The 22,578-nt window shown below is 53.4% G+C and overlaps 2 protein-coding genes across 3 annotated transcripts in view; both read left to right on the top strand.

Annotated features, from left to right (window-relative positions):
- The window catches only part of Fbxo31 (F-box protein 31), a 30,717-nt gene extending 27,120 nt beyond the window's left edge, over positions 1-3,597 (top strand). For both annotated transcript variants that reach the window (XM_055620912.1, XM_055620913.1), the window contains one exon: positions 112-3,597. In XM_055620912.1, coding sequence (XP_055476887.1) covers positions 112-334 — 223 coding nt within the window. In that variant the 3' untranslated portion in view covers positions 335-3,597. The remainder of the gene's footprint in view (positions 1-111) is intronic.
- A 7,133-nt stretch (positions 3,598-10,730) lies between these two features.
- Positions 10,731-18,803, top strand: CUNH16orf95 (chromosome unknown C16orf95 homolog). Its single transcript, XM_055621604.1, has 7 exons — positions 10,731-10,767; positions 11,892-11,935; positions 12,472-12,612; positions 14,578-14,724; positions 15,318-15,354; positions 17,847-18,063; positions 18,753-18,803. Exons 1-7 carry the CDS (start codon positions 10,731-10,733, stop codon positions 18,769-18,771), a joined length of 642 nt encoding a protein of 213 aa, XP_055477579.1. The 3' UTR covers positions 18,772-18,803.
- The last annotated feature ends 3,775 nt before the right edge of the window (positions 18,804-22,578 follow it).

The raw sequence follows: 22,578 nt of genomic DNA, 5'->3' as shown, positions 1-22,578 counted from the left end.
GCTGTGATGTGGCCGGGAGCTATGGAAAAGGCTGACAGGGAATGCACTGGGTATGTGCTGTGTGTTCATGCTGTCTGGGCCCATTCTGATGGCTCTCTCTCGTCTCTTTAGTTTCTATGGCACAGGCCTCATCGCAGGCCATGGCTTCACCAGCCCTGAGCGCACTCCCGGTGTCTTCGTCCTGTTCGATGAGGACCGCTTCGGGTTTCTCTGGCTAGAACTCAAGTCCTTCAGCTTGTACAGCCGAGTCCAGGCCACCTTCCAGAATGCCGACGCGCCGTCGCCTCAGGCCTTTGACGAGATGCTCAGGAACATCCAGTCTCTCACCTCCTGACCTCCACGTGGGCGGAGGGGCTGCGCGGGGCCCGGGTGGGGGAAGCATGCACTTTAGAAATGAACGCACACCTCCGCACTAGGGTCCCTGTCACCCCGAGACTCTCTCCTTGTATAGCGTGTAACATACTCTTGTATATTTGATTTGTTGGTAGCTATGAAGGCGGACATTAAGCATGGTGGGGAAATAAACAAGTTGAGCCAGGATGAATCTAGCTAGTGGTGGTGAGAATCAAATGGAAGCCCACAGGTCCTCAGGAGAACGTGAATCTGTCTGTAGGGAGGCCATGACATACCCATAGAGGCTCATGGGAGGCTAGGTGTTCTGCTGCACCTGTCTCCATTGGATGACCTAAACAGTCACTGCTGGGAGGTAGCCTCAGGGGAGCTGGAGTGTCACTTGCGGGACCCCGAGGGCTTTCTGTTTCCTCACTGGCTTCTTAGATTTTGGACAGGGAGTCAGGTACAGCGGTGGGTGCACGCCTATAATCCCAGTGCTCGGGAGGCAGAGACAGGCGGATCTCTGAGTTCGAGGCCAGCCTGGTCTACAAAGTGAGTCCAGGACTGCCAGGGCTTATACAGAGAAACCCTGGCTTGAACCCCACCCCCACCCATGAAAAAGAGATTTTGGATAAGGGCATTCTGCCAGGACCAGTTTTCCTGCCCTGGCTGATTGGAGCCACCAAAGATTGTCATGGCAGTATCCGTCCTGGGCCCCTGGTGGCCTCAGCCCCACTTGCCCCGGTGTGAGAGCAGGCTCTTGAGCCATCCGCTTGCTTGTCCCCAGCAGCCACATGCTCCTACCTATTCTGGAGAGCCCGCCCTGTCTGTTTGTAGGCCCTGCCCTGGCTGGACACCACCCCATTGCTTTCATTTTCTGGTTGTGAAGGTGCCTCTCACGGTGTTGGTGTCGGCAGTGGACACTTGTGGAGCTCTTTGTAGGCGAGAGGGAGGGACAGTTTTGTAGACAGTCACACCTGTGTATGGCAGCGCACTGCAGTGCACCATTGTCACCTGCCCAGCCACCCTGAGTGCTGGCCCATGCTAATCTGTCTGGGAAGCACGTGGGAAAGCAAGACGGTGCAGCCGCCAAGAGCGCAGACCTTTGGGAACTCCTGCCAGCCCCTGCGGTGTTTAGCATACTTCTAGGCTGCCCCTTTCTTTGCTCATCACTGGCACTGCCGCTGCAAGCCCTCCAGCTAGGGGTTTAGAATTCATCTTTCCGGTGAGGGGCTGTAGGAAGGTGGCAGCCATGTGAGGATGGCTGTATCCTCCCCGACGGTGGCAAGCCCTTCCTGCCAAAGGACCTGCAGACTCAGGAGGGTGGCGTGGCAGAGGACCCTTGCAAGCTGGCTTTAGGATGCTGGCTTTCTGTCAGGAGCGGTGGGGGAACCTGAGGTGAGCCTCCAGGCTGGGTTCAGCCTCTAATATCTGGCAGAATTGAGCCCCAAGCCTTTTGTTACTTCTTGTCACGTGTTTCTTGTGCCAGATGAGGCAGGCTTTAGACAATACAAATGTGACTGTGAAGCCTCAGGGACTGTGGAGACAGCTGGGCATGTAGGTAGGGCTGCTGTTGAGGTTTCACCGAATTTGGAGAAAACCGGGAGTGCGTTTCACACAGAACCCGAGGCTTGCTAGTTCAGAGTGTTCTTCAGCCCTCAGCAACTTCCAGTTAAGCAGGGGCAGTCACATCGAATTAGCCGACCACACGCCGGCTCTCTGAAACACACGCCCCAGTTGCTGCAGGCAAGGGTCAGTGAGGGATGACGGCACTGTTGAATGCAGTGAAACAGTGCTACCTCCTGTAGGGAACAGCCAGGCCCCGGTACTCCGCTGGTGGCAGGCTGCAGGCGGCCATCTCTGTCCCTGGGCCTCCCCATGTCACCACCATTGGCTGGCCTTGCCATTTTGCTGCTCAGGCTGCATAGCCCATGGAGAGAAGGCCTCCTGTGGGTTTGAACACTTGACCTGCCCTGCTGTGTGCCGAGATGGTGTGGCTACTGTTACGGGCAAGCCTCGGGAAGTTTTTCTAGTGGGGACTGAACTCTTTTGCCTGAGGATATTGCTGGTGTCTGTTTCGGCCTGGCAGTGCCAGGACATCGGCTACCATCACTCCGACTTCCGGCATCAGAGTCTTGTCAGTGGTGGGAGTTCTAGACTCCTTGCCCTGTGACTCCCCTCGTCTCTCTCTGGCATCGGCTGTCTGGCCGCCTGTGGCATGTGTTCAGGCTCTGGGCTGTCAGCTCTGCAGCATTGCTGTGCTTCCTCTTGGGACCTCCCTGTCCCCGCATGTCTACTATAGAGAGGTGCTTGGCAGTGGCTTCCGGCCAGATGCTGTGCCAGCCAGCCCTCCCTCACGCCATGCAGTGAGCCCGGGGCACTTGCTTGTTCCTTCACCATGAACTTGGAGCTAAGCGCCACTGTGGCCTGGGCAGCCAGGACTCCTCCCCAGCTGCCGCCGGTTACCCCAGCCCTCCACCTGTGAACAATATACCCACTGTAAAACTGTGTGTTTACAGTTTAGTACTGTGGAGAGGACCCGTCCTGCTCAGCTGCCAGGATTTCATGAGCCTCGGGTCATCCGACTTCCTAGTTTGAGACTGTCTTCTCAAGACAGTAGGGCACGAATGTCAAGCACCCGATGTGACGTGATGCCCGGCAGAGCGGCTGGCTGCGCTGAGCCGCTTGCAGATTGGGAGGCATCCCCTAGAACACTCGTCTGGCTTGAGTCTGCTCCTTCGGTCACTGTCACCCATTTGCTGTTGTAGATCAAGCCTGTGGATTTGGGGGAGAGTGGGGTAGGTATCCTCCCCAGAGAAGCTGTAAACGGTGGCAGGGGCCACGGTTTGGAACTTTGTGAATGAGGTACTGGTGTTCACAGCCCCTTGGCCCATATGGCCAAACTCCAAAGAAGGGCTTAAGGGTGGGTAGCAGCTCTGACGGCACCTTCGGGGCTGGTCTCTGTGGCTGGACCCTCTGTTTGCCTGGAGACCAACACAGTGCCAAATTGTGCTTTTCCAGCCCGCCTGCCTGTGCTCACAAGCCTGTTTGGAAAGTGTGGCTTGTCTGGAGCGCCCCTGAGCTCTGGACAGAGGGTGGCTCTTAAAAACTCTCAGGTCAGCTCGGCTTTGCCTAAGGGTCAGGGAAGGGCCCTGAAGAGTAGCTGCTGTGTGCCTGGTGCCCGACGTCACCCGTGACACTTGTCACCAAGGACGTGTGGTTGCTTCTCTTTTCAGTTTTCAGTAAACCTGTTTTTGAAGCCTTGTTGTGGGCCTTTGATTTCTTTCTCTGGTGTTACTAAGATGGAGATCCGGGGCCAGTCAAGGAGGGTGGTTGGTGCTGTGCATCCTACACACACACACACACACACACACACAATTTTTGTATGTGTGTTTTGCTTGCATGTGTACATTACATGCATGGCCGGTACCTGAAGGATTCAGAAGATGTCAGATTCCTTGGTGCTGGAGTTACAGATAATTTTGAGTGTCACGTGCGTGTTGGGACCTGAATTTGGGTCTTTTACAAGAGCAGCCGAGTTCTTAGCTGCAGAACTCTCTCCAGCCCCTATGTTGATCTGATGAGAAGCTTCAGCTTTTTCAAATGAAGAGGAATCAAGGTGACTCCTTAGAGCCCAGGAAACTGTTGGCTTGTGTCCTTGTCCCCACCCAATTCTCCTGAGGACAGTGGCAATGCGTTGGAGGTAGTCATGCTGCTATAGGACAGAAATCATTACACAGGACAAAAATAGATACATAGGACAGAATCCGGTACACAGGACAGAAATGGGTACGTGGTTCTGCCAGGCATCTACAGCAAGGTGACAGCTTTGAGGACTCTGCTGACTGCCTGGGGGCCTCAGGAAAGCCCAGAGGGCAGCACCCTAGCCATCTTGACTTGGCAGGCAGGGCCCAGGGCCAGTGTGCATGGATCATTGTCGCATCATGGGATGTTGAAGAGGAGCAGTTTTGTGCTTACGTAAAGTAGAAGAGCAAAATAACTGTGTTTGACCAATCCATATAGAAACTTACTGCTGTGCAAGCATGGAAATCTGAGCTCAGATCTCCAACACCCACATGCTGGTAATCCCAGGCCTGGGGAGGCAGTAACAGGAAGGTCTGTCCCTGGGGGCCTCCTAGTGAGTGAACTCAGTGAGATAACCTTCCTTAAAAAAAGTAAGGTGGAGGGCTGGAGAGACGGCCCAGTGGTTAAGAGCCTGGCTGTTCTTCCAAGGTTCCCAAGTTCAATTCCCAGTACCACATGCTGGCTCACAACCACCTCTGGCATGCAGCCACACGGCAGACAAAGCATCCATAGAAAGTAAATAAATATTAAAAAAAAAAAATAAGTGGAGGGGCCAGTAAGGTGACTCGGTGGATAAAAGTGCTTGTGCAATCAGGAGGCTGGAATCCATATTAAAACAACAAAGCCCTGATGCCATGGCTTGAGTCTAATCCCAGCGTTGCATCTGATGGGAGATGAAGATCTGGGCATCATCCGGAAGCTCATGTATGGGCAAGGGCCCACTCAGCATGTCAGGTGGGACACACACACAAGTAATCTTTAACAATTAACTTTTTTTAAAAAGTGGAGAGCCATAGAGGAAGACACTCAACTTCTGGCCTCCACAAACGTGTGTAGCCAGGCGCACACACACAGATGTAGCAGTGTGATGCTGCTCTGTGGCCGCTTCGGGGCCTCTGCCCTCCCCCAGGGCAGAGCCACTGCTGCAGGTGTATCAGTGATGGCCTCCTGTCAGAACAAGACAATGGTGTCCACAGGGGGAAGTGTCTCCGCACAGCTCTCTGAAGCAGTTTTGTCTCCACAAGGCTGGGGAGGTGGTGGCCTACAGCTCCCGGCCCGAAATACTTTAAAGCAAAATACAGGTGGCCCCAGCTGTCCTTTCCTTTCCTGAGCCTGAACTTGGCTTTTTTTTGTCCCAGGGGAAACAGCAGACAGCCATGAGGGCAGAATGGATGCCTTCTGGAGCTGAGATTACAGATGGGGCCATGACCTGTCCCTTGGCGCCGATGTAGCCTACTTGTGTCAAGTGTCTAGTTAGCAATCTCAATCTGATTCGCCACCACCCCAACCATTCTTTTCAAAGAAGTTGTGGTGTGACCTCTAGTGGAAGCTCAGGGTCACTGCAGCCCACAGAACCCTAGCAAAAAAAGACAGTAGGGCTTTCAGGGCACAGGGCATAGGTAGGGTCCTATGTCCCCTGGGGTAGCTGCTATGCAGCAAGGCCATCCTCTGCCCTCTTCCAAATGGGGAAGATCTCTGCCTCCTTGTCCTGCATCGACCTTGATTTGGAAGGGAAGGCGCAACCCGTGCCTTAGCCGTCAGGACCTGGTGTGTGTGTCTGCTTCCCTCCAAGTAGTGGGCTCCTGGCAGTTCTCAGGCAGCTCCATCCTTAACAAAGGCTGGTAGAGGATCTTCCAAGCTGATCTACAGTTTTCCTCCTTTCCCTCCTCCAGAGTGTTCAGTCTGGGCACACAGTAGTTTCTGTTATTTGTCCCCTTCCAAGGAGCCATTTAGACACTTTTTTCCAAGGGGAGAGACCAAGGGGAGAGACCTCTGACTAGATGAGGCTGCATTGAGAGCCATCCTCCTGCTGTGCTGGTCTGGCAGGCGCTGGGATTACAGGCTTGTCCCACCATGCCTGCACATCCTTCAAGAATCCAGTAGTATATGGCTGTTATCTGTCTGTGCTGTGTACAGCTAAAGGGAAAAAACTGGGCTGCACACTTCCAGCCCTGTGTCCCATGGAGGTCATTCCCTGTTGAGACTACACAGCCCCATGGTGGGGTTCCCCCATCCTGCTACACCCGTCACACTCCTCCATGGCTGACTAGCGCTCGGGAGTGGGGGAGGGAGGTGACAGGTTGTCTCTATCCCGCTAATGGACCTTGGACTGTTTGCAGGTGGCTGTCTTGTGAGTGGTCATATGCACCCTGGGAGAGCTGTTGTGTGGACAGGGTCTTCAGAGTAGGGAGAGGGACTGTGGGAACCACACAGCCTTAAGAACCTGCCCAGGGCTGGAGAGATGACTCCCTCGTTACGAGAACTGGCTGCTCTTGCAGAGGACCTGGTTTTCTTTCCAGCACCCATATGGCAGCTCACAACCATCTATACCTCCAGTTCCGGGGACTCCAGTGCCCTCTTTCTGGCGCTGTGGGGACTATGCACACAGGTTGCACCTTGTACTTACATGCAGGCAGACACATACATAAAATAAAACGCTGGCAAAAACCCTGCCTATGTTTGACAGTGGTTCCACCATCTTGCTTTCCCACCAGCACAGGATGAAGGGTGTACTATCTTCATCTCAAAGCTCCTCATTATCCCTGGGGATTTCCACCCCCATCCTTAAAGGCCACAATGATGCCCACTCATTAATGGCCAGGGTGGCCTCTTTCTCTGCGCACATCTGGTTGATGGCCACACACAGGAAGATGTTTGTTTAAGGTCTCTTCACTATCCCCGAGGGAAATGCCAGGGGGGAAGGGTGAGAGGGAGGGAGGAAGAGGACACAAGGAACCAGCTGGGTAAGGAGCCCTGGGGCTGGAGACTGGGGACAGGTCCATATGGACCAGTGGCTAGCCTGAGCAGGGTTATGCATACTGCAGAGAATGCATACCCAGCCTGGTGGTGAACTCTGACGGGTCCCAGAAAGGCCAGCCTGGGTTCTGAGAACTCGCTTGGCCACAAGTCTCTGCCTCTTCAGGTGATTCAAGTGACTATGGGAAGTAAGTGCAGAAAGCACACACCTGCACCTCCAAACCTCAGCTGCTGTTAGCTGCATCTTCATCTTCCGAAACTCACAGTCTGCCTGGCTCGGTCAGCATTTAGTGAGGCCTGTTCTGTGGACCCCACAGAATGAAGCCCACAGATAGCTAGTGACAGGCACAGCAATTTGGGCTGAGGGTCCAGGTGGGATCACGTGGCATGTGGAGCAGCAAGGAGCAACATGCTGGGGAGGGAGGCTGAGCTGCAGAGTGGGATGGAGTCGTGGCCGTTTGGACAAGGATGCGTGTGCCTTGGAGGCCATGATAAGAACGGTGGCTCTGTGAGCACCACAGAGGCCCCCGAAGGGGCTGAGGTTATGCTATGGCCTCCTTGCTGAGAATGGCCTACAGGGATGGAGGGCACTGAGGCAGCTGCTGTGAGGCCTGGAGTGATGGGTGAGGTATCAAGGTATGGACGTGGAGCTAGGGAGGGTTGGATGAGGGGCAGAGCTGAGGGAGGAGCTGGGTGTTGGGTCTGACTCACTTGCCTGCTGCCTGTGTCCCACCAGTCTGTGGCTCAAGTCTGGAGCCTGCTGCATGAAGCTGCCAGATCATTCAGTGGACGCCAGGTCCAGGCAGCTGCTGCTGGCTCCAGAAAGCATTTGCTGGAGTCCTGTGCTAGGGGCCCTTTTGAAGACACTCACTCAAAAAGTCACACCACTGAGCTTTCCACACCCTGAGCCTAGCACAGTGGACCTCGTTTCTGCCTGCTTCTGTGGCTCCTGGGCCTATGCTGCCCTTCTGGAGCCAGCAGGGGGACAAGGGCTGCCTGAGAGGGATGGCCTGTCCTATCATCACCATGGAGCTTCTGTTCCCAGCATTCCAGTTCCATTGGAAGGCCAGCTCCCGCAGAGCACCATGGTTGTGGGGGACACAGAGGGAGCACAGGCAAGTAGGTGGCTTCTTCTTCTGCATACTTCTCAGGGTGCCCTAGGGCCACAGTGTGCAGGCCGACAGGCATTTGGGAAGTAGCAATGTATCAGAGCCTTTGTGGGTCTCTTCCCTTTCCCGCTCTGATGGCAGTGAGGACAATGACAGTGACACCATATCCCACAGCACACTGGAGCAGGACAGAGTGAAGGAAGACCGGGCACACCCACTGAAAAACTGGGACGCGTCACCGTTGGAGACAGGGAGGAAAGGGGTGGCGATGATACCGGTGACCGCAAGAGGAAAAGGTAATGGCCAAGCCAGCCAAGCTGAGAGAGCAATAGCACAGTCAGGGCAAGAAGCGAAGAGCCCCGCAGCAAGAGCACTAGACAAGAAATGTAAATTGACACTAGTCAGAGGCACTGGGGTGACCTAGAACCCTCCAACGTTCAGCCTGAAAGGCCTGGGAAGTGTCCCTAGCAGGAGAGTATGTTCTTATCATTTTGTTTTTACTTTTTATCTATCTATCTATCTATCTATCTATCTATCTATCTATCTATCTATCTAATCTATCTATTCAGAAGAATGTGTTCTTAGCATTGTGTTTTCATTTTCTATTTACCTATCTGTCTATCTTTCTATTCAGGAGAATGTGTTCTTAGCATTTTGTTTTCATTATCATCTATCTATCTATCTATCTATTCTATCTATCTATCTATCTATCTATCTATCTATCTATCTATCTATCTATCTACCTACCTACCTACCTACCTACCTACCTACCTACCTATCTGTCTAATTCCAGGAGAATGTGTTCTTAGCATTTTGTTTTCATTTTCTATCTATCTATCTATCTATCTATCTATCTATCTATCTATCTATCTATCTATCCTTTTTGTTTGTTTGTTTGTTTGTTTGTTTGTTTTTGAGACAGAGCTTCTCTGTGTAACTGTGGCTCTCCTGGAACTTGCTCTGTGGATCAGGCTGGCTTCTAACTCAAAGATATCCACCTGCTTCTGCTTCCCAAGTGCTGGGACTTTATAAAGCTCTGCACCACCACTGCCTGCCTGGTTTATTTTATTTATGTTTGTATTTTGAGACAGTTTTCCTGGCCTGGAACTCTTGACAATCCTCATGTTCTCAAGTGGTTTCTGTGCTCACCATCCCTACCCTCGAATCTAGGCACACATCTTTCCTGCAGCTGGGATACCTCAGCTGTGGGCTTGCTGTACCTCCCAGCATGGCTGTGGCGGCCATCTTTTCTTCTCCTTTCTCGAATCCATAGGGGTCTTCCTTTTGTTGTTTCTCGCTGCTTGTTAGCGGGGCCCCAGCGCAGTGCCGCATCAGCCACCACCCCTGCATGCAGAGGCACTGGGGTGCTCATCCCAGCCCACCAGGTCTCTGAGCCAGCTGTGGACTGTCCGTGCTCTGTGGTGCAGCTGCTCTAACGAGGCCTAGGGACTGTGGGACTTAGTGGGTGTGACTGTAAGCTGGGTGCTGGGAACAGCTTGCCTCAATTTGGAATCCTCTACTGGCAGGCCCCAGAGAGGTAGTCACAGAGAGGTGACTCAGCAAACAGGTGAGAAGGAAGGCCCAAGGGCCGAGATGTGCAGGGCCACAGATGGTAGGGACCTGTGCTGGAGTGGTCGCCACTGCAGTGTGGAGGCAGGGGTAGGAAGCCACATTCCCTCCTGTCAAGAGCAGCCCTGGCATGGAGCTGGTAGGAGCCACTTAGCACAAGTATGTTCCTTCACCAGCCCATTTGTTGATCGGCCGCTTTGTTTCCTTCGTGTTGAACATTCTTTGTACATTCTGGTTGATTAATTTTTTTGTACATTCTGAATTTTATCCCCTGCCTGAAGTACAGCTGGATTACAGTTTTCTCCCGTTCTTTGGGCTGTTTCGGGATAGGTGGGTGGGGTGCGTGTGGCACAAGTGTGGCGGTCAGAGGACAGCTTGAGGCAGTACTGGTCTTCCACGTAGGTATGGGATCAAACTCAGGTTGTCAGGGCGCCTGCTGAGCCATCTCACTGCCCCCAAATGCTATGTTTGACCAAAGCCCTGGAAACATTTCTTTTAAAGTTACAATTCACGCACATCTGACCGGCCCATTAAGTTTGGGTCATCAAGATATCACGCTATTCGATTATGAATGGGTTTGGGTAGAAGTGGGTCCCTGATGGTATCCACAAAGGGAATGCAGCTCCCAAGAACCCCTTAGGTCTTGTCTGACTTCTCTCTCGCTCTTTTTTCAGGGGATCGGGAGAGGGACCGGGGCCGGGCTGCCTCACTCGCGCACAGGCCCATCCACAGGAAATGGTGAGTGGCGTCGGGCGGATCTCCATGTCCTTCGGGGCGACAAGAGGAAAGGGAACGACAGGAAGCGCGAGCCAAGTGTCTGGGGCCCGCCCTCCCATGAGCCACCGCTGCGAGTAGCCAATCAGCTGTCAGCTCAGTGCACGACCAAATACGACAGCTTCTGATTGGCTGATTGAGGACCAATCAGCCGGTCGAGCGGGAAGCTGTTGAAGCACAGCAACCCTCCGGCCCTAGCGAGGACCCTGGACCTCGCCTGCTCTGGTCCAGCACAGTGCATCATGACAGATCAGGTTAGCCCAGAGCCTGCACAGGTGACCTCGGAGCTCACCTGTGAGTGCCCGGAGCCCCGAGGCTGCCCAGTCCAGCGGTAGCGCAGTGGCAAGGAAACGGAAAGGCGACCTTCTCTTTCCATCCCTGGAAATGTCAGGAGCAGGTCTTCAGGCATGGCTGTATCCAGGTGTGCAAGGACTGTAGCGCGGACGTTTTCCCCCAGCCCTCCCCTTTCCCTGGCTTCCCGCCAAGGCCAGGTGACCACCTCCTGAGGTAACTAGGGTAGCTCTTTCAGGAAGGGAGCCCAGTTGCTCCCACTGGTTCCAGCAGGCAGTTCCAAACTTAGTTTTAAGGGTTATAACACTGTGAAGACAAATCTCTGAGACTAGCTTGACCTCACTTCCATTGTGGGCTGCCTGAGGTAGGCCAGATGCTATGTAGGCCAGCCCCTGTGTCTTGTTTTCAGTTATCAGCTAGGAGAATTGAGTACAAAGGCCTGAAGCACGCCAAGCTCACTACTGTGATCCCAGCACTTGGGAGACTGAGGCAGGAGGATTGCTGTGAGTTCGAGGCAAGCTTGGGTTACATAGGCCTTAACAGAACAGCAAAGCAGATGGTAATGACTGTGATTATTGTAATGAAACACAAAAAACGCTCGGGTGTGTGCTTTCTGACACGAAGCAAGCTGACACCGCCACAGAAACTCAGCCTTACCTGACATTCGATGTCCACACGCCTGAGATCTCATGGCTAATATCCTGGTAGTGTGTGGCTGGGATCCAGGAAGAGAAACTGTCACTCCGAGCACTGTTCTGCTGTGTCTCCCTCTATCCTTGTCCCCCTTTGCCCACTCTGACCCCCTGTGTTTTGCTTTGTTTTGCTCTGTCTCCTGTTTTATGTTCCGCTCTGGTTTTCTTCTGTTCTGTTCTCTGTGCCCCTGTGTCTTGAAATTCACCGGTTCTACTGGGTTGTTGCAGTTTCGACAGGATCTCCTTCTTAGTACAGTAGGCCTGTGTGTAGCCAGCAAAGCATCACGGAAGGCTCAGTGGGGCCCCTGGGAGGTTTGGACCTTAGGACTCTCCTGAGAGCCAGGCCTGGCTTTAGCCGGAGTATCCTGAAGCAAGTTGGCTTTGGAACATAGGGTCCCACATCAATGGGGAAGTTATCACGTGAGTGAGCCTGCCCTTCTGTCACACCGAAGCGCCTCCTGGGCACGAAAGGACAGCCTCTCCACCCTGAGCGTGGTGCCAAGGCTCACCAGTGCCCAGCCCTCGGTTTGCACATCCTCAGCAGTGTGTTTCTCTTTTCTAGGAAGGGTTCACTTCAGACCTTTGGAAAGGAGGTGTGCATCACAGGTCACACGGTGAGCGCATGCCCGCAGCCTCTCGTCCCTCCTCTGGGTGGGAGGAGGGAGATGAGGGCCTCAGGCTGGCCCCCACAGAAGCATGTGGTGGTGTGGGTCATCTTGATGCCCCCGTATCTCCTCCCTACCAGTCCCTTCTGAGCCAGAAAATCCAGAAGTCCCCCACAGTGTCCCGCCCTGGTCATCAGCCTCTTCATCTACCCCTAGAGCGTGGGTGGTGGCCCCAACACGTGGTTAGCACCACACAGAAAGCCACAGGTGAACCAGGGAGTAGCTGACTCCTCTGCCTCCAGTTGCTCGAATCTTCCATGGACAGACTTGCTCACAGTGAGGCAGCAGTGAGTGGCCAAGATTCCCCCGACCCCAGCTTGCAAACGGCCATGTAGCCGGCCTCATCCTGAGTCCCCGTCCCTCCCCCCGGGAACTGCCTTTCAGTCCTGTCACAGATGCCTTCCATACCCAGCTCTGTCCTCGGTGTCTTGCTCAGGTGTATCCCGCTTAGTTCTGTCCTCTGTGTATCTTGCTCAGGTGTACCCCGGCCTCCGCACCGTCCTCCCAGAGTGCATGTGTTGCCAGTGCTATGCCAGGTTTGGGGGCCACCTGCCTGTGCCCAGGGCTGATGCACTGCTGCCCTACTGGGTCCCTCTGTCCCTGAGACCACGAAAGCAGGTATGTGAGTGAGTTGGCAGGTCATCGCTTAGGGTCTGGACATATGACTGGGCCCAGAGGCCATCAGAATCACAGGTCTCCTATGACTGAAGTTCCTGGGACACAGTTTTGGTTTGATTGATTGACTGATTGATGTTGATGCTGGGGATTGAAGTGCTCTCTGCTGAATGATGACAGTCCCTGCCCACCTTCCTCCTCACCTTTCCTCCACCCCTTTTGTTTCCTTTTAATTGTGTGTGTATGTGTGTGTGTGTGTGTGTGTATGTGTTTATGTGTTATATGCTTGTTTCTGCCTGTGAGGTCCTGCACACATCCATACAAATAGAGTTGGAGGCCAGAGTATATTGTCAGATATGTTTGTTTGTTTTGTTTTGTTTTCTTTGTTTTTCAAGACAGGGTTTATCCTGTTTTAGCCATGGCTGTTCTAGAATTCACTCTGTAAACCAGGCTGGCCTGGAACTCACAGAGATCCACTTGTCTCTGCCTCCCGGGTGCTGGGATTAAAGACATGCACCACCACCACCACCAGAACCACCACCACGGTGTCTTTTGTCTTATTTACCCTTCTCTGTCTTATCGACTTGGGACACTCCCTCACTGAACCCAGGGATTGCTGCATCTGCTAGGCTGGCTGTCAGCAAGCTCCTGGGATCTTCCTGTCTCTACCCCTGAATGCTGGGCATACAGGTGTGAACAGTGCATGCCTGTCTTTCACAAGGGTGTTGGGGAGCCAAACTCAGTCCTCATGTTTGCACAGTAGGTGTTCTCACCCACAGAGCCAGCTCCTCAGCTCCTCTTTTCTTAAAGTTTTTTAAAAAATATTTTTGGTTGCATATGTGTATGCATGTATGCATGTATGTGTATACGTGTGTGTGTGTGTGTATACATATGGGACCATGGTATACTTGTGGAGATCAGAAGACTGTGTTTGGGGGTTGGATCTGTCCTTCAATCCTGTGGATTCCAGGGATCAAACTCACATCATCAGGCTTTGTGGCCGTGCACCCTTTCCTGCTAAACCATTTCTTTGGCTTGCATAGGCCTTTTGAGATTCATTCCTGTGGTGTGTGTATTCTCCTGAGTGTCCTCCCAGCTCCCTTGTACCTGCTGCTCCCCTGTGGGCACCATGACATGGCACTCATACCCATGGGCCTGCCCACGCCCTCCCCTGCCAGGGCAGAAGAGCCGCATGGACTTTGGTGGAGAGATACTTTGGTTACCTCCTGTGCCTGCCACAGGCTTCTAGACAGTCCATTTACCATCGACAGTGTGCCAAGGAAGTTCTTGGCCTGTGAGGTCAAGGCCAGCCTGCCTACATAGTGAGTTCCAGGCCAGCTAGAGCTACATAGAAAGACCCTGTCTCAAAACAAACAAACAAAAACAAAAAACTCACAACAAACCAAAGACCACACATCCCCTAATCCTTCTCAAGCAGTCCCAGCAGCTCAGACCAAGTATTCAAACATAAGAGCCTCTAGGGGCCATTCTCATTCAAACTACTGTTATTACCGTGCCTGTCGGGAATCTTTTTATATTTATTTATTTTGTGTGTGTGTGTGTGTGTGTGTGTGTGTGTATTGTGTGTGTGGGTGTATATGTGCCAAGGGGCATGTGTGGAAGTCAAGACAATTACAGGGGTCAGTTCTCTCTTTCCACTGTGAGTCCCAGGGCGTGAACACAGGAGTACAGGCTAGGCCGAAGCTGCGCTTACCGCTGAGCCATCTTGCTGGCCCTTATATCTGGCGGTGCTGGAGATGGAACCTAGGGCCATGGGTGTGGTTGGCAAACACTCTACTAGCTGGATTATGCCCCCGCCCCCCAAAGACAGGGTCTCCCTATGTAGACCAGGCCGGCTTTGAACTCACAAAGACCCACCTGCCTTCTGAGGGCTGTAGTTAAAGGCACGTGCCATCACACCCGGTGCCACCCTCACCCTTTTGAACCTTTCTTACTGTCCACTGGCAGGTCTCAAAGATGATGCGGTGTTATGTCCCCAGAGCCATAAAGTCATGTCGCTGCCCCTGCCACTGCTTTGGGGGCCGCCTTCCGATGCCCAGGGATAGGGCTGTTATGCCCTACTGGGTGCCCCAGGGGCTGAGGTCACAGAAGAAGGTAAGAAGGCGGTGTGTGAGACAGGACTGGGTGAGGGGAAAAGGGGAGGAGTCCAAGGGGCCGCACCTCCCTGACGGCCCTGGTGAGGGCAGCTGAGGGCAGAGGTCTTGTCTTGTGGGGGTCCTGGGAAGTGTGGGCCTCATTCCCTGAGGATGGGTGAGGGGCCATCTGGTAGCCAGGCCGCTGCATCTTTTCCTCCTTGCTGTCTCCCCCCCTGTCTTTCTCCCTACCACGCCCTGTGCCCATCTCTCTGCACCTGTCCAGAGCTCCGAAGAGGTGGCTGAGAGGGGCCAAGGCTGTGGGTTTCCTTCCTCTGGTACCACCCCCGCCCCCAGGCAGTGATGCCAGAGTTTTCCACATCCCGCCTTCTTGCATCTGACAGGGCCTTCTTTGTGTTCAGGGCTAGTCAGAAGGCTCATTTTTCTCTCCTCTTGCCTTCCACTTTTGGGTTTTCCATCTCTGTGCAGCAAACTGTCCCCAGCACAAAGAACTCGGACCTGAACTGGGAGCCACAGCACCCCTCCCCCTTCCCCATCCCCCCCACACACCGTGGCTCATTAGACGACACACTGACCCACTTTCTCATCTCCCAGGTGGTGAAGAGGCTGGAGAATCTTCGAGACACTCCAGGTAACTCCACACCGTGTGTCACCTCATTCTGCCTCAGGAAGGGGGCGGGACAAAGCCACACCGGTGACACACACCCCAGCCCTTGCCAGGCATCACAGCTGCCTGCCGTCCTTTTACAAATGACCACCAGTCTCCGAAGCGGCAAGCCGGAGCTGATGCCATCTGAAGGGAGGTTTTATTCAGGTGTCACTTCTGTGACTTGTGGTATGGAATGTCTGCACATGGTCACTTGGAACTGGTGTGTATTTATGATGTGACAGGTCTAATGCCACACACAGACACACACACGTTATACAATACAGTCATAATAGTGCATGCACAGGCTGCTCACGCATGTGGCCTGGCATGCATGCATTCCTGTATTCATGTTGACAGCGTGTGATCACATCCGCGTACTCAGTGTAGGTTCATACACGTTCGGCAGCACACTCGCGCTGGTGACGTGGACTCAGGCACGTGTGCCGTGGCTCGGATCCCTGGGAGAGGGCAGGCGTCTTCTCCCCACGCTGCTCATGTTTTTTGAACCCACTGTCCTGGACCTGATCTTGAAGATACTTCCAGGCTCTGGCCTGGTGCCTTGTGCAGGATCTCCGGGTGGGGATGGCATTCTGGGAAAAAGCTCAAATGACTAGAGGAGCTAGGAAATGACCAGGAAGGAATGAGAAGCTTGGGAATGGACAGCCACCAACCACGGTGTTCTTAAATGTGTAAAAACGCCCCGTTCCTAGCCACAGAAGTAACACTGTCACATGGAGTACGGATTCGAAGCTCAGACCTCTGCAAGAGAAGACAGTGCCCCAGCCTCAGAGCTGTCTCTCTAGCCCCTCCAACCATGCTTTCTAGTTGATTTGTTGTTGAGATCAGAGCTTACTCACCCCCAGCTGTGTGTGAACGCCTAGGCTCAGGCCACTGTCCCTCTTCAGCCTCCCCTGTGGTGGGGACTGCAGGGGCTTCACCATGTCCCTCAGCTCAGGTAACTTCCAGAGTTCACGCGGCAAGCCTCTCACCTGTTCACATGAAGAAACATCAGAGGCAGGATCAGGAGGACAGCCTGTCTCCTCTTCTGTCCCTCTTCCAGCCCAGTGTGATTTCATCATTTGCCTTCAAATCCAATGGGTTTCCATTTGCATACTCTTGTGTGTGTGTGCACGCATGCTCTCATTCGCCTGTGCTGGAATCACAGTCAGCCTTTCACTTGCTGGGATACATCCCTGGACATGTTTTTCATCTTTCATTTTTCTTGCAAAAGACGTTTCCTTGCTCTTCTGCTCCGGGCTTTTGTGGTTTTGTGGTGTTTGTTTGTTTGTTTTGTTTCCAGAAGGAAAATGTAGTTATCATGTTACATGTTAAATGTTTTTGCATTGATATAATTAGGGCTCATTTCTGCCAATAGTGTGTTTGCAATACTGTGGAAAAAACATATCAATGCTGGGGAGCCTGCTCTGAGCAGAGCTTACCTGAGAATACTGAAGGGCTTCCAGGAAGCTCAGATGTTGGGACTCTGCACGGTATGGCTGTAGCATTTGCTATGGAAGCACTGAGCCTTAGTGCCTTGGTGTTTTGCGTGCAGTATGTCTGGGAGGGTGTCTGATGCCCTGGAACTGGAGTTACTGACAGGTGTGAGCCGCCACGTGGGTGCTGGGAATTGAACTCAGGACCTCTGGAAGAGCAGTCGGTGCTCTTAACCGCTGCGTCACCTTCCAGAGAGTCATTGTTCCATCGCGTAGAGGAAATGGCCTGCCACTCACACACTCAGGTTCCATGCTGTGACACTCTAGGGTGCCGCTGCTCCTAGGGCAGAAAAACATAACGGGGAGACTGACTCCGCACAAGGAAGGAGCGCGTGCCGGAGGACCACAGCAAACAGCGCAGGCTAGAGACCGCCGGTGGGTCGTGGCGATGTGTGTACCAGCCTGTCTGTGTGGGTATGTGCACGCAGACATTCAGGTGCAAGCGCACGTGTCAGTGTCAGGTGTCTTGTTCAATGCCTGGCCACCAGCTGATTATTAATTAATTAATTACAAGTGATTGTTTTGTCAGCATGTGTGTCTACCTTGTGCCTGTAGTGTCCTCAGGAGCCAGAAGAGGAAGTTGGGGACCCTGGAACTGTACCAAAGGTGGCTAGCCACCATGTGGGGGTGCTAGGAGTTGAACTCAGGTCCTCTCAAAGAGCAGCCAGTACTCTTAACCAGTGAGCCATTTCTCTAGTTGTGTCTGAGAACTCTTTGAAAGATACTGAAGTACAGTGCTGGAGGAGGGGAGACTTAGATCAGCTGTTCTCCCCAAACTCAGCTGTGGGAACCCAATCAGGCGCTGTCTTCACTGGCCTCTACCTTTTAGAGAGAAAAAGAAAAGAAGAAGAAAAGAAAAGAGAAAGAAAAAAGAAACTGCACCTTGGTTGGGTGGGGCCAGGTCCCCCCGGAGCCACAATCCTCAGCTCCTGGGCCCCCAGGTTCTGCCCTGTCCTTAACAAATGCTCCTCCTACTTCTAGATTGCCCCCTGGACTCAAGAAGATGGCACGGCTGTTGGCAGGTCTGTGGGGACCAGCGTCTCCTCCTCAAGTGGCAGCGGCTCCAGAGCCTTCATCAAGATGAGTTGTCAGGTTCCCAGGAGGATGAGGCACATGCTGGCCGCCTAGGCCTCCTGCCCCTCACCTTCAACCTCCTGACCCTGCTGCAGGCTGTCCTGAGGGCCATCATGGCCATTCGGTGAGTTGAGGAGTTGAGGATTGGGGGGGGGGGTCTAGACTCATCACTCCCCTTGGAATCTAGAGTCCCTACCACCAGCACCCTGCCCCAGACTTACATCCTTTACTGAAAGACCATTGAGCCCTCAGATGCCATGGTGACAGCACTTGGAAGGCGCTTGGAAGAGGTACCCTTGGCGTCACAGGCCTGGCTCTGGGATAGCAGTGCCGGCCTAGCCCCCTTGTCCAGCTGGGATGTGGGGAGCCCCGTGAACTTTCACATCACAGGCCTGGCTGCCCCTGGAGCCTAGCAGATACTTGGTGGCGGAAGGTCCAGCTCAGAGCCCTCCTAGGATAAGGGTGCTGTGGACCTTCCCATCCTCCCCCGCACAGTGCTGCCCTCCCCACCCCCGTGCCCTGCATAGCTCCCATATCGCCCACTCCCACAGCTCTACAAAACTGGGCCTTTCCTCCCTTCCTGAGGGTGGGTACTGGAGGTCAGAGGCTCACCGGGTCTCACAGCTGGGAATCAGAGAGGCAACGCTGACCCTGGTCCACTCCCCCAGTTCCTGAGTAATGTGGGGAACCCAGTGACTGAGGGCACACCCACACCGTCCTGGCTGTGGAGGCTCCTGGTAAGCCCACGCCAAGGACAGTAAGCACTCAGCCTGGGTACAGCTCCTAGCACTTGCCTTTCCCTTGGCTTTCCAGCCACTTGTTCTGGGACTGAGTTGGAGTCTTCAGCTACGGTCAAGATCCTCAGCAAGAACGTCAGTCATGGTCATGGTCTCCGAGGGAAGCCCTCAGATCGGGAAGACCTGTGACACTTGCTGTTTCCACACATGATAAGATTTGCACCCAGGATCCAATCCGAGCTAGGAGCCGCCACGTGACTGTTCGTTGAAGGGGGGGCTGGTATGAATGTCCGCGTGAGTCTGTTATGAATGCAGCCAATAAATGTTATTTGTGAAACTCTAAACCAGCCTCTTAATTATTTCATGTGCTTTGCCTGCATGTGTGCCTGGGCTTCATGTATGTGCCTGGGTGCACATGGAACCAGAAGAACTGGAGTCACAGATGGTTGTGAGCTACTGTGTGTGTGCTGGGAATTGAACCTGGGCCCTCTGGAAGAATAGTCAGTGCTCTTAACTATGGAGCCATCTCTCCAGTCCCCAGATCAGCCACATTTAAAGGGTGACCCCTGGTTTTCCTTTGTAAGGAGGAGCTTATTCTCTGCCTGTGTCTCTAGAGGGTATTCATTTCTGCATCTCTTTCCTCTGCTCAAGGATTAAAAAGGTTCTATTAAGGGTTTTTTGTTTAGTTTGTTTTGGTTGTTGGAGGAAGTATGTTTATACATAGCCCTGGCTGTCCTGGGGTCCTGCTCAGTCCGTAGACCATGCTGGCCTTGAACTCACAGAAATCCACTTGCCTCTGCCCCCTGAGTGGTGGGACTAAAGGTGTATGCCACCATATCTGGCCTGAAAGGATTTTATTGAAGACCTGACCCAGGGTGTCTCATTTTGATGCCAAGTAGCAGCATTTAAAATTGTACATAAATTGAAAATTTTACATCTGTTTGCATTAAAAAGTATGTACAAGAGCTAAACAGAACAGTGCTGTAACTGCTACACTTCTCCAGCTCGTTGAGGTGTTTTATTTTTGAGACACAGTTCTCAGGTTGGCCTCAAACCCCTGATCTTGCCTTCCCCTCCCTAGTGCTGGATTTATAGGTGAGTGATGCTATGCCTGGCATGAACTGAAAGCTGAATGTGGACATTGTGATGTAAAAGTCGCCGTCTTAAAGTCCATTCATTCGCTGGACCTGGACCTCAGGATTTGGCTCTCCGCATCTGCCCATCTCCATCTCCAGTGCTGTGGGTACTGGTGTGCGCTGCTGCACTAAATTGCCTGTGGGAGAGCTGGGAATCTGAACTCGGGTCCTAACGCTTGCATGCAAGCTCTTTACCCCCTGAGCCATCTCCCTGGCGCTGCTCCAAAGGATCCTGCACGAGACCCTCACCATCCTCTCCCCCTGAGGTCCCCTTCCAGCCAAAGTCCTTCACAGCTGGGAAACCAGTCTGCCACAATTTTAGAGGCTCAGGTCCAAGCCTTCCTACAGGATAGGATTTCCACACCCAACCAGCGCCTCCTGGACCTCGAACAACTGACCGGCTGGTATCGCTGGTGTGCAGGGCCCTGCCTTCCCTCTCAGCAGGTGGCAGCTGCCGAGAGCAGCAGCCTCAAAGCCTAGCCCATACTGTGCACAGCAGCTGTGAGACTTCTGTCCTCAGACAGCAGAGTAGAGGTCAATGGCGGCCTTTGTGCTCGAAGGCAACAAAGCGCTCTGGGCCAAGAGCTGAAGGAGCCTTTGAGTGAGGCCTTCCCTCTGGCAGAGGGTCGGTCAAAAGCTGCCAAGTGTGCCGTCGTTAGACTCCAGCAGGCTCCAGGTGCTGCCCAATGGTGCTTGACCACACAAGTTGTCGGTGCCTCGCTCCCAACACAGCAGAGTCGCTGCTCAGAGATATCCAGTATGACTACGGGCTCCTCCACAAGAGGAATTTCCTCCAGAACCTAACACTTACCCACTCACTTTCTTAGGACTTGTTCAGTGGCTGCCTTCCCCAGGTCTCAGAGGTCAGCTTGGGGGGGGGTGTCATCATTCTTCTGGCCATAACCCCTCCTAGATGCCCATACCCCACGCTCTGAACAGTGCATTCCCATGCAAGCATCTTACAGAAGATGCTCTTAACCCCTAGTCCTTGGGTGCCCTTAGTGAGGAGGCAAGGAAATTTAGGGGTCCTCTTGCACAGTGCTGGGGAGAACAGAGCAGCCGAGGACCCTGGACCCCTGGACGCTGACTGTTCCTGCCTCCCCATCTGCAGGAAGAAGGATCTGGCCTTGTTCTCTGCGCACAGCTGGTCTGAGTCAGAAATGGAGTCTGAATCCCAAGGCTGACAGCTGATAAATGGCTTCCTAGTTCCAGATCTCTACATATGACTACATAGGACCCAGAACCCAACATTCTTATAAAAAAACAAATGCCAAAAAAACTTGCCAGTAAACTCATGGAAGTATCTGACTGCAACGGCCCTACCTGTGGCTGCGGTGACGCTATAGGCTCCTTGTCCACATGGTGCTAGCCTAGGGCCTAGTCTGGGTCACAGCCAAGGTGCCCTTGATGACCTTGTCTGATGAGGCCACGTTGTCTTCCTCAAGGCCCAGCATGGAACTTACATACAGAGGCACTTGATGACAACTTCCCTGAATAAAGGAATGAGTTCTGGAGCCCCATCCTGCCAGAAGACATCAGACTCTTGCTCATGGAGGTGCCGGATGCCCAGGCGTGGCCTTGGGAAAGTGGCTGGTATGTGAAGGGCAGGACATGCTCTGGGGGAGCTCTTGCAGCTTGCCTTCCCTTGCCTTGCCCTATGCCTAGCTGGCCGCCTGTGTCTCATAGACTTCCCTCACACAGTCCCACAGTGCACCTCAGCTCCGGGGCTGTGAGGTAAGAGGCCCAGCGGTTCTGCCAGACCACTAAGGCAGGGCAGAGATGCTGGCTGGATGCCCACCTTACTTGCAATCCATCCTTGTGGGATTTCTTTGTTCCTCTCTCCCCTTGGCTAGTTCCCAGGACCTTCTGATTACCTATGTCTGACTAAGCTAGCCTAGTCACAAGGGGCTGGAAGGGGCCAGTCACCTCATTCACAAACAGGGATGCTGGGCTCAGAGAGGGCAGTGTCTGGTCCATAGTCACACTGCTGCTGGCAGCAAGGCTTGACCCCAGTCTCTGCTTCCTGTCCAGGCAGGACAGGGGCCTTCTTTCCACCCCTACCCACCAAAGAGGACACTTTCCACACTCCCCGCCAAGGGAATGGCAGGTGAGCTTATTTTAGGGAGCCTGGCTTGGTGGGGGAAATGGAAGCTCTTCAATCAATTGATGATATCTGCTCAGGGGTGAGCGTGTCCTAGAATTTTCAGTGCTGTCTGGTTCTCACTGAACTCTGGGGCAGGGGTCCTGAGAGGCCTCCCTAGGTCAATGGGAGCTTCCTGTTTTTTTCCTTTGCCATTTCTAAGAGTAAGCCCTGCTTGAAGACACCACTTTTTGTGTTGAGACAGCAAAACTCAGGCTGATCCAGGAGCTTTGGAAGGTGCTGGAATTCTGGAGGAGGCCAAGACTGGCATTCCTGAGCATGTTAGGATTGCCAAGCAAGCGTGTCCTTTCCAAACATCCCACATGGAAGGAGGAAATGCCAGCCATCAAAGCCATCACAGCCCTCCAGCTCAGGGTTTGGGGAGCTGGAGGTGATTGCTGAGCGGGCAAGGGGCCTCAGCTGCTAGGTTTACCCGTGTGTTTTGCCAAAGATGCAGGCTTTGTGGGGTGAGGAGAGCCTGGTGGGGGCAGGGGAGTTCTGAGCTTGGGCTGCCTTGCCAGGGCCAGGCAGAATTGTCCATGAGAGATTGTTGTTAGGTGAGGCCTCTTGCCGTGTTATGGCCTCTGCCTCCACCAATCCCTTGATAGTCCCTGCTCTGTCCACAA

Source organism: Psammomys obesus, unplaced genomic scaffold (assembly GCF_907164565.1).
Source record: "Psammomys obesus unplaced genomic scaffold, mPsaObe1.curated_primary_1811, whole genome shotgun sequence".
NCBI lineage: Eukaryota > Metazoa > Chordata > Mammalia > Rodentia > Muridae > Psammomys > Psammomys obesus.
This window is presented reverse-complemented; position numbering and strand designations above follow the sequence as displayed.

Coding starts and splice junctions, on each gene's coding strand:
- CUNH16orf95 (XM_055621604.1), top strand. CDS start 10,731: ATGTCAGGAGCAGGTCTTCAGGCATGGCTGTATCCAG. Junction 11,936..12,471: donor AAAGGAGGTGTGCATCACAG/GTCACACGGTGA, acceptor TATCTTGCTCAG/GTGTACCCCGGCCTCCGCAC. Junction 12,613..14,577: donor CCCTGAGACCACGAAAGCAG/GTATGTGAGTGA, acceptor GTCCACTGGCAG/GTCTCAAAGATGATGCGGTG.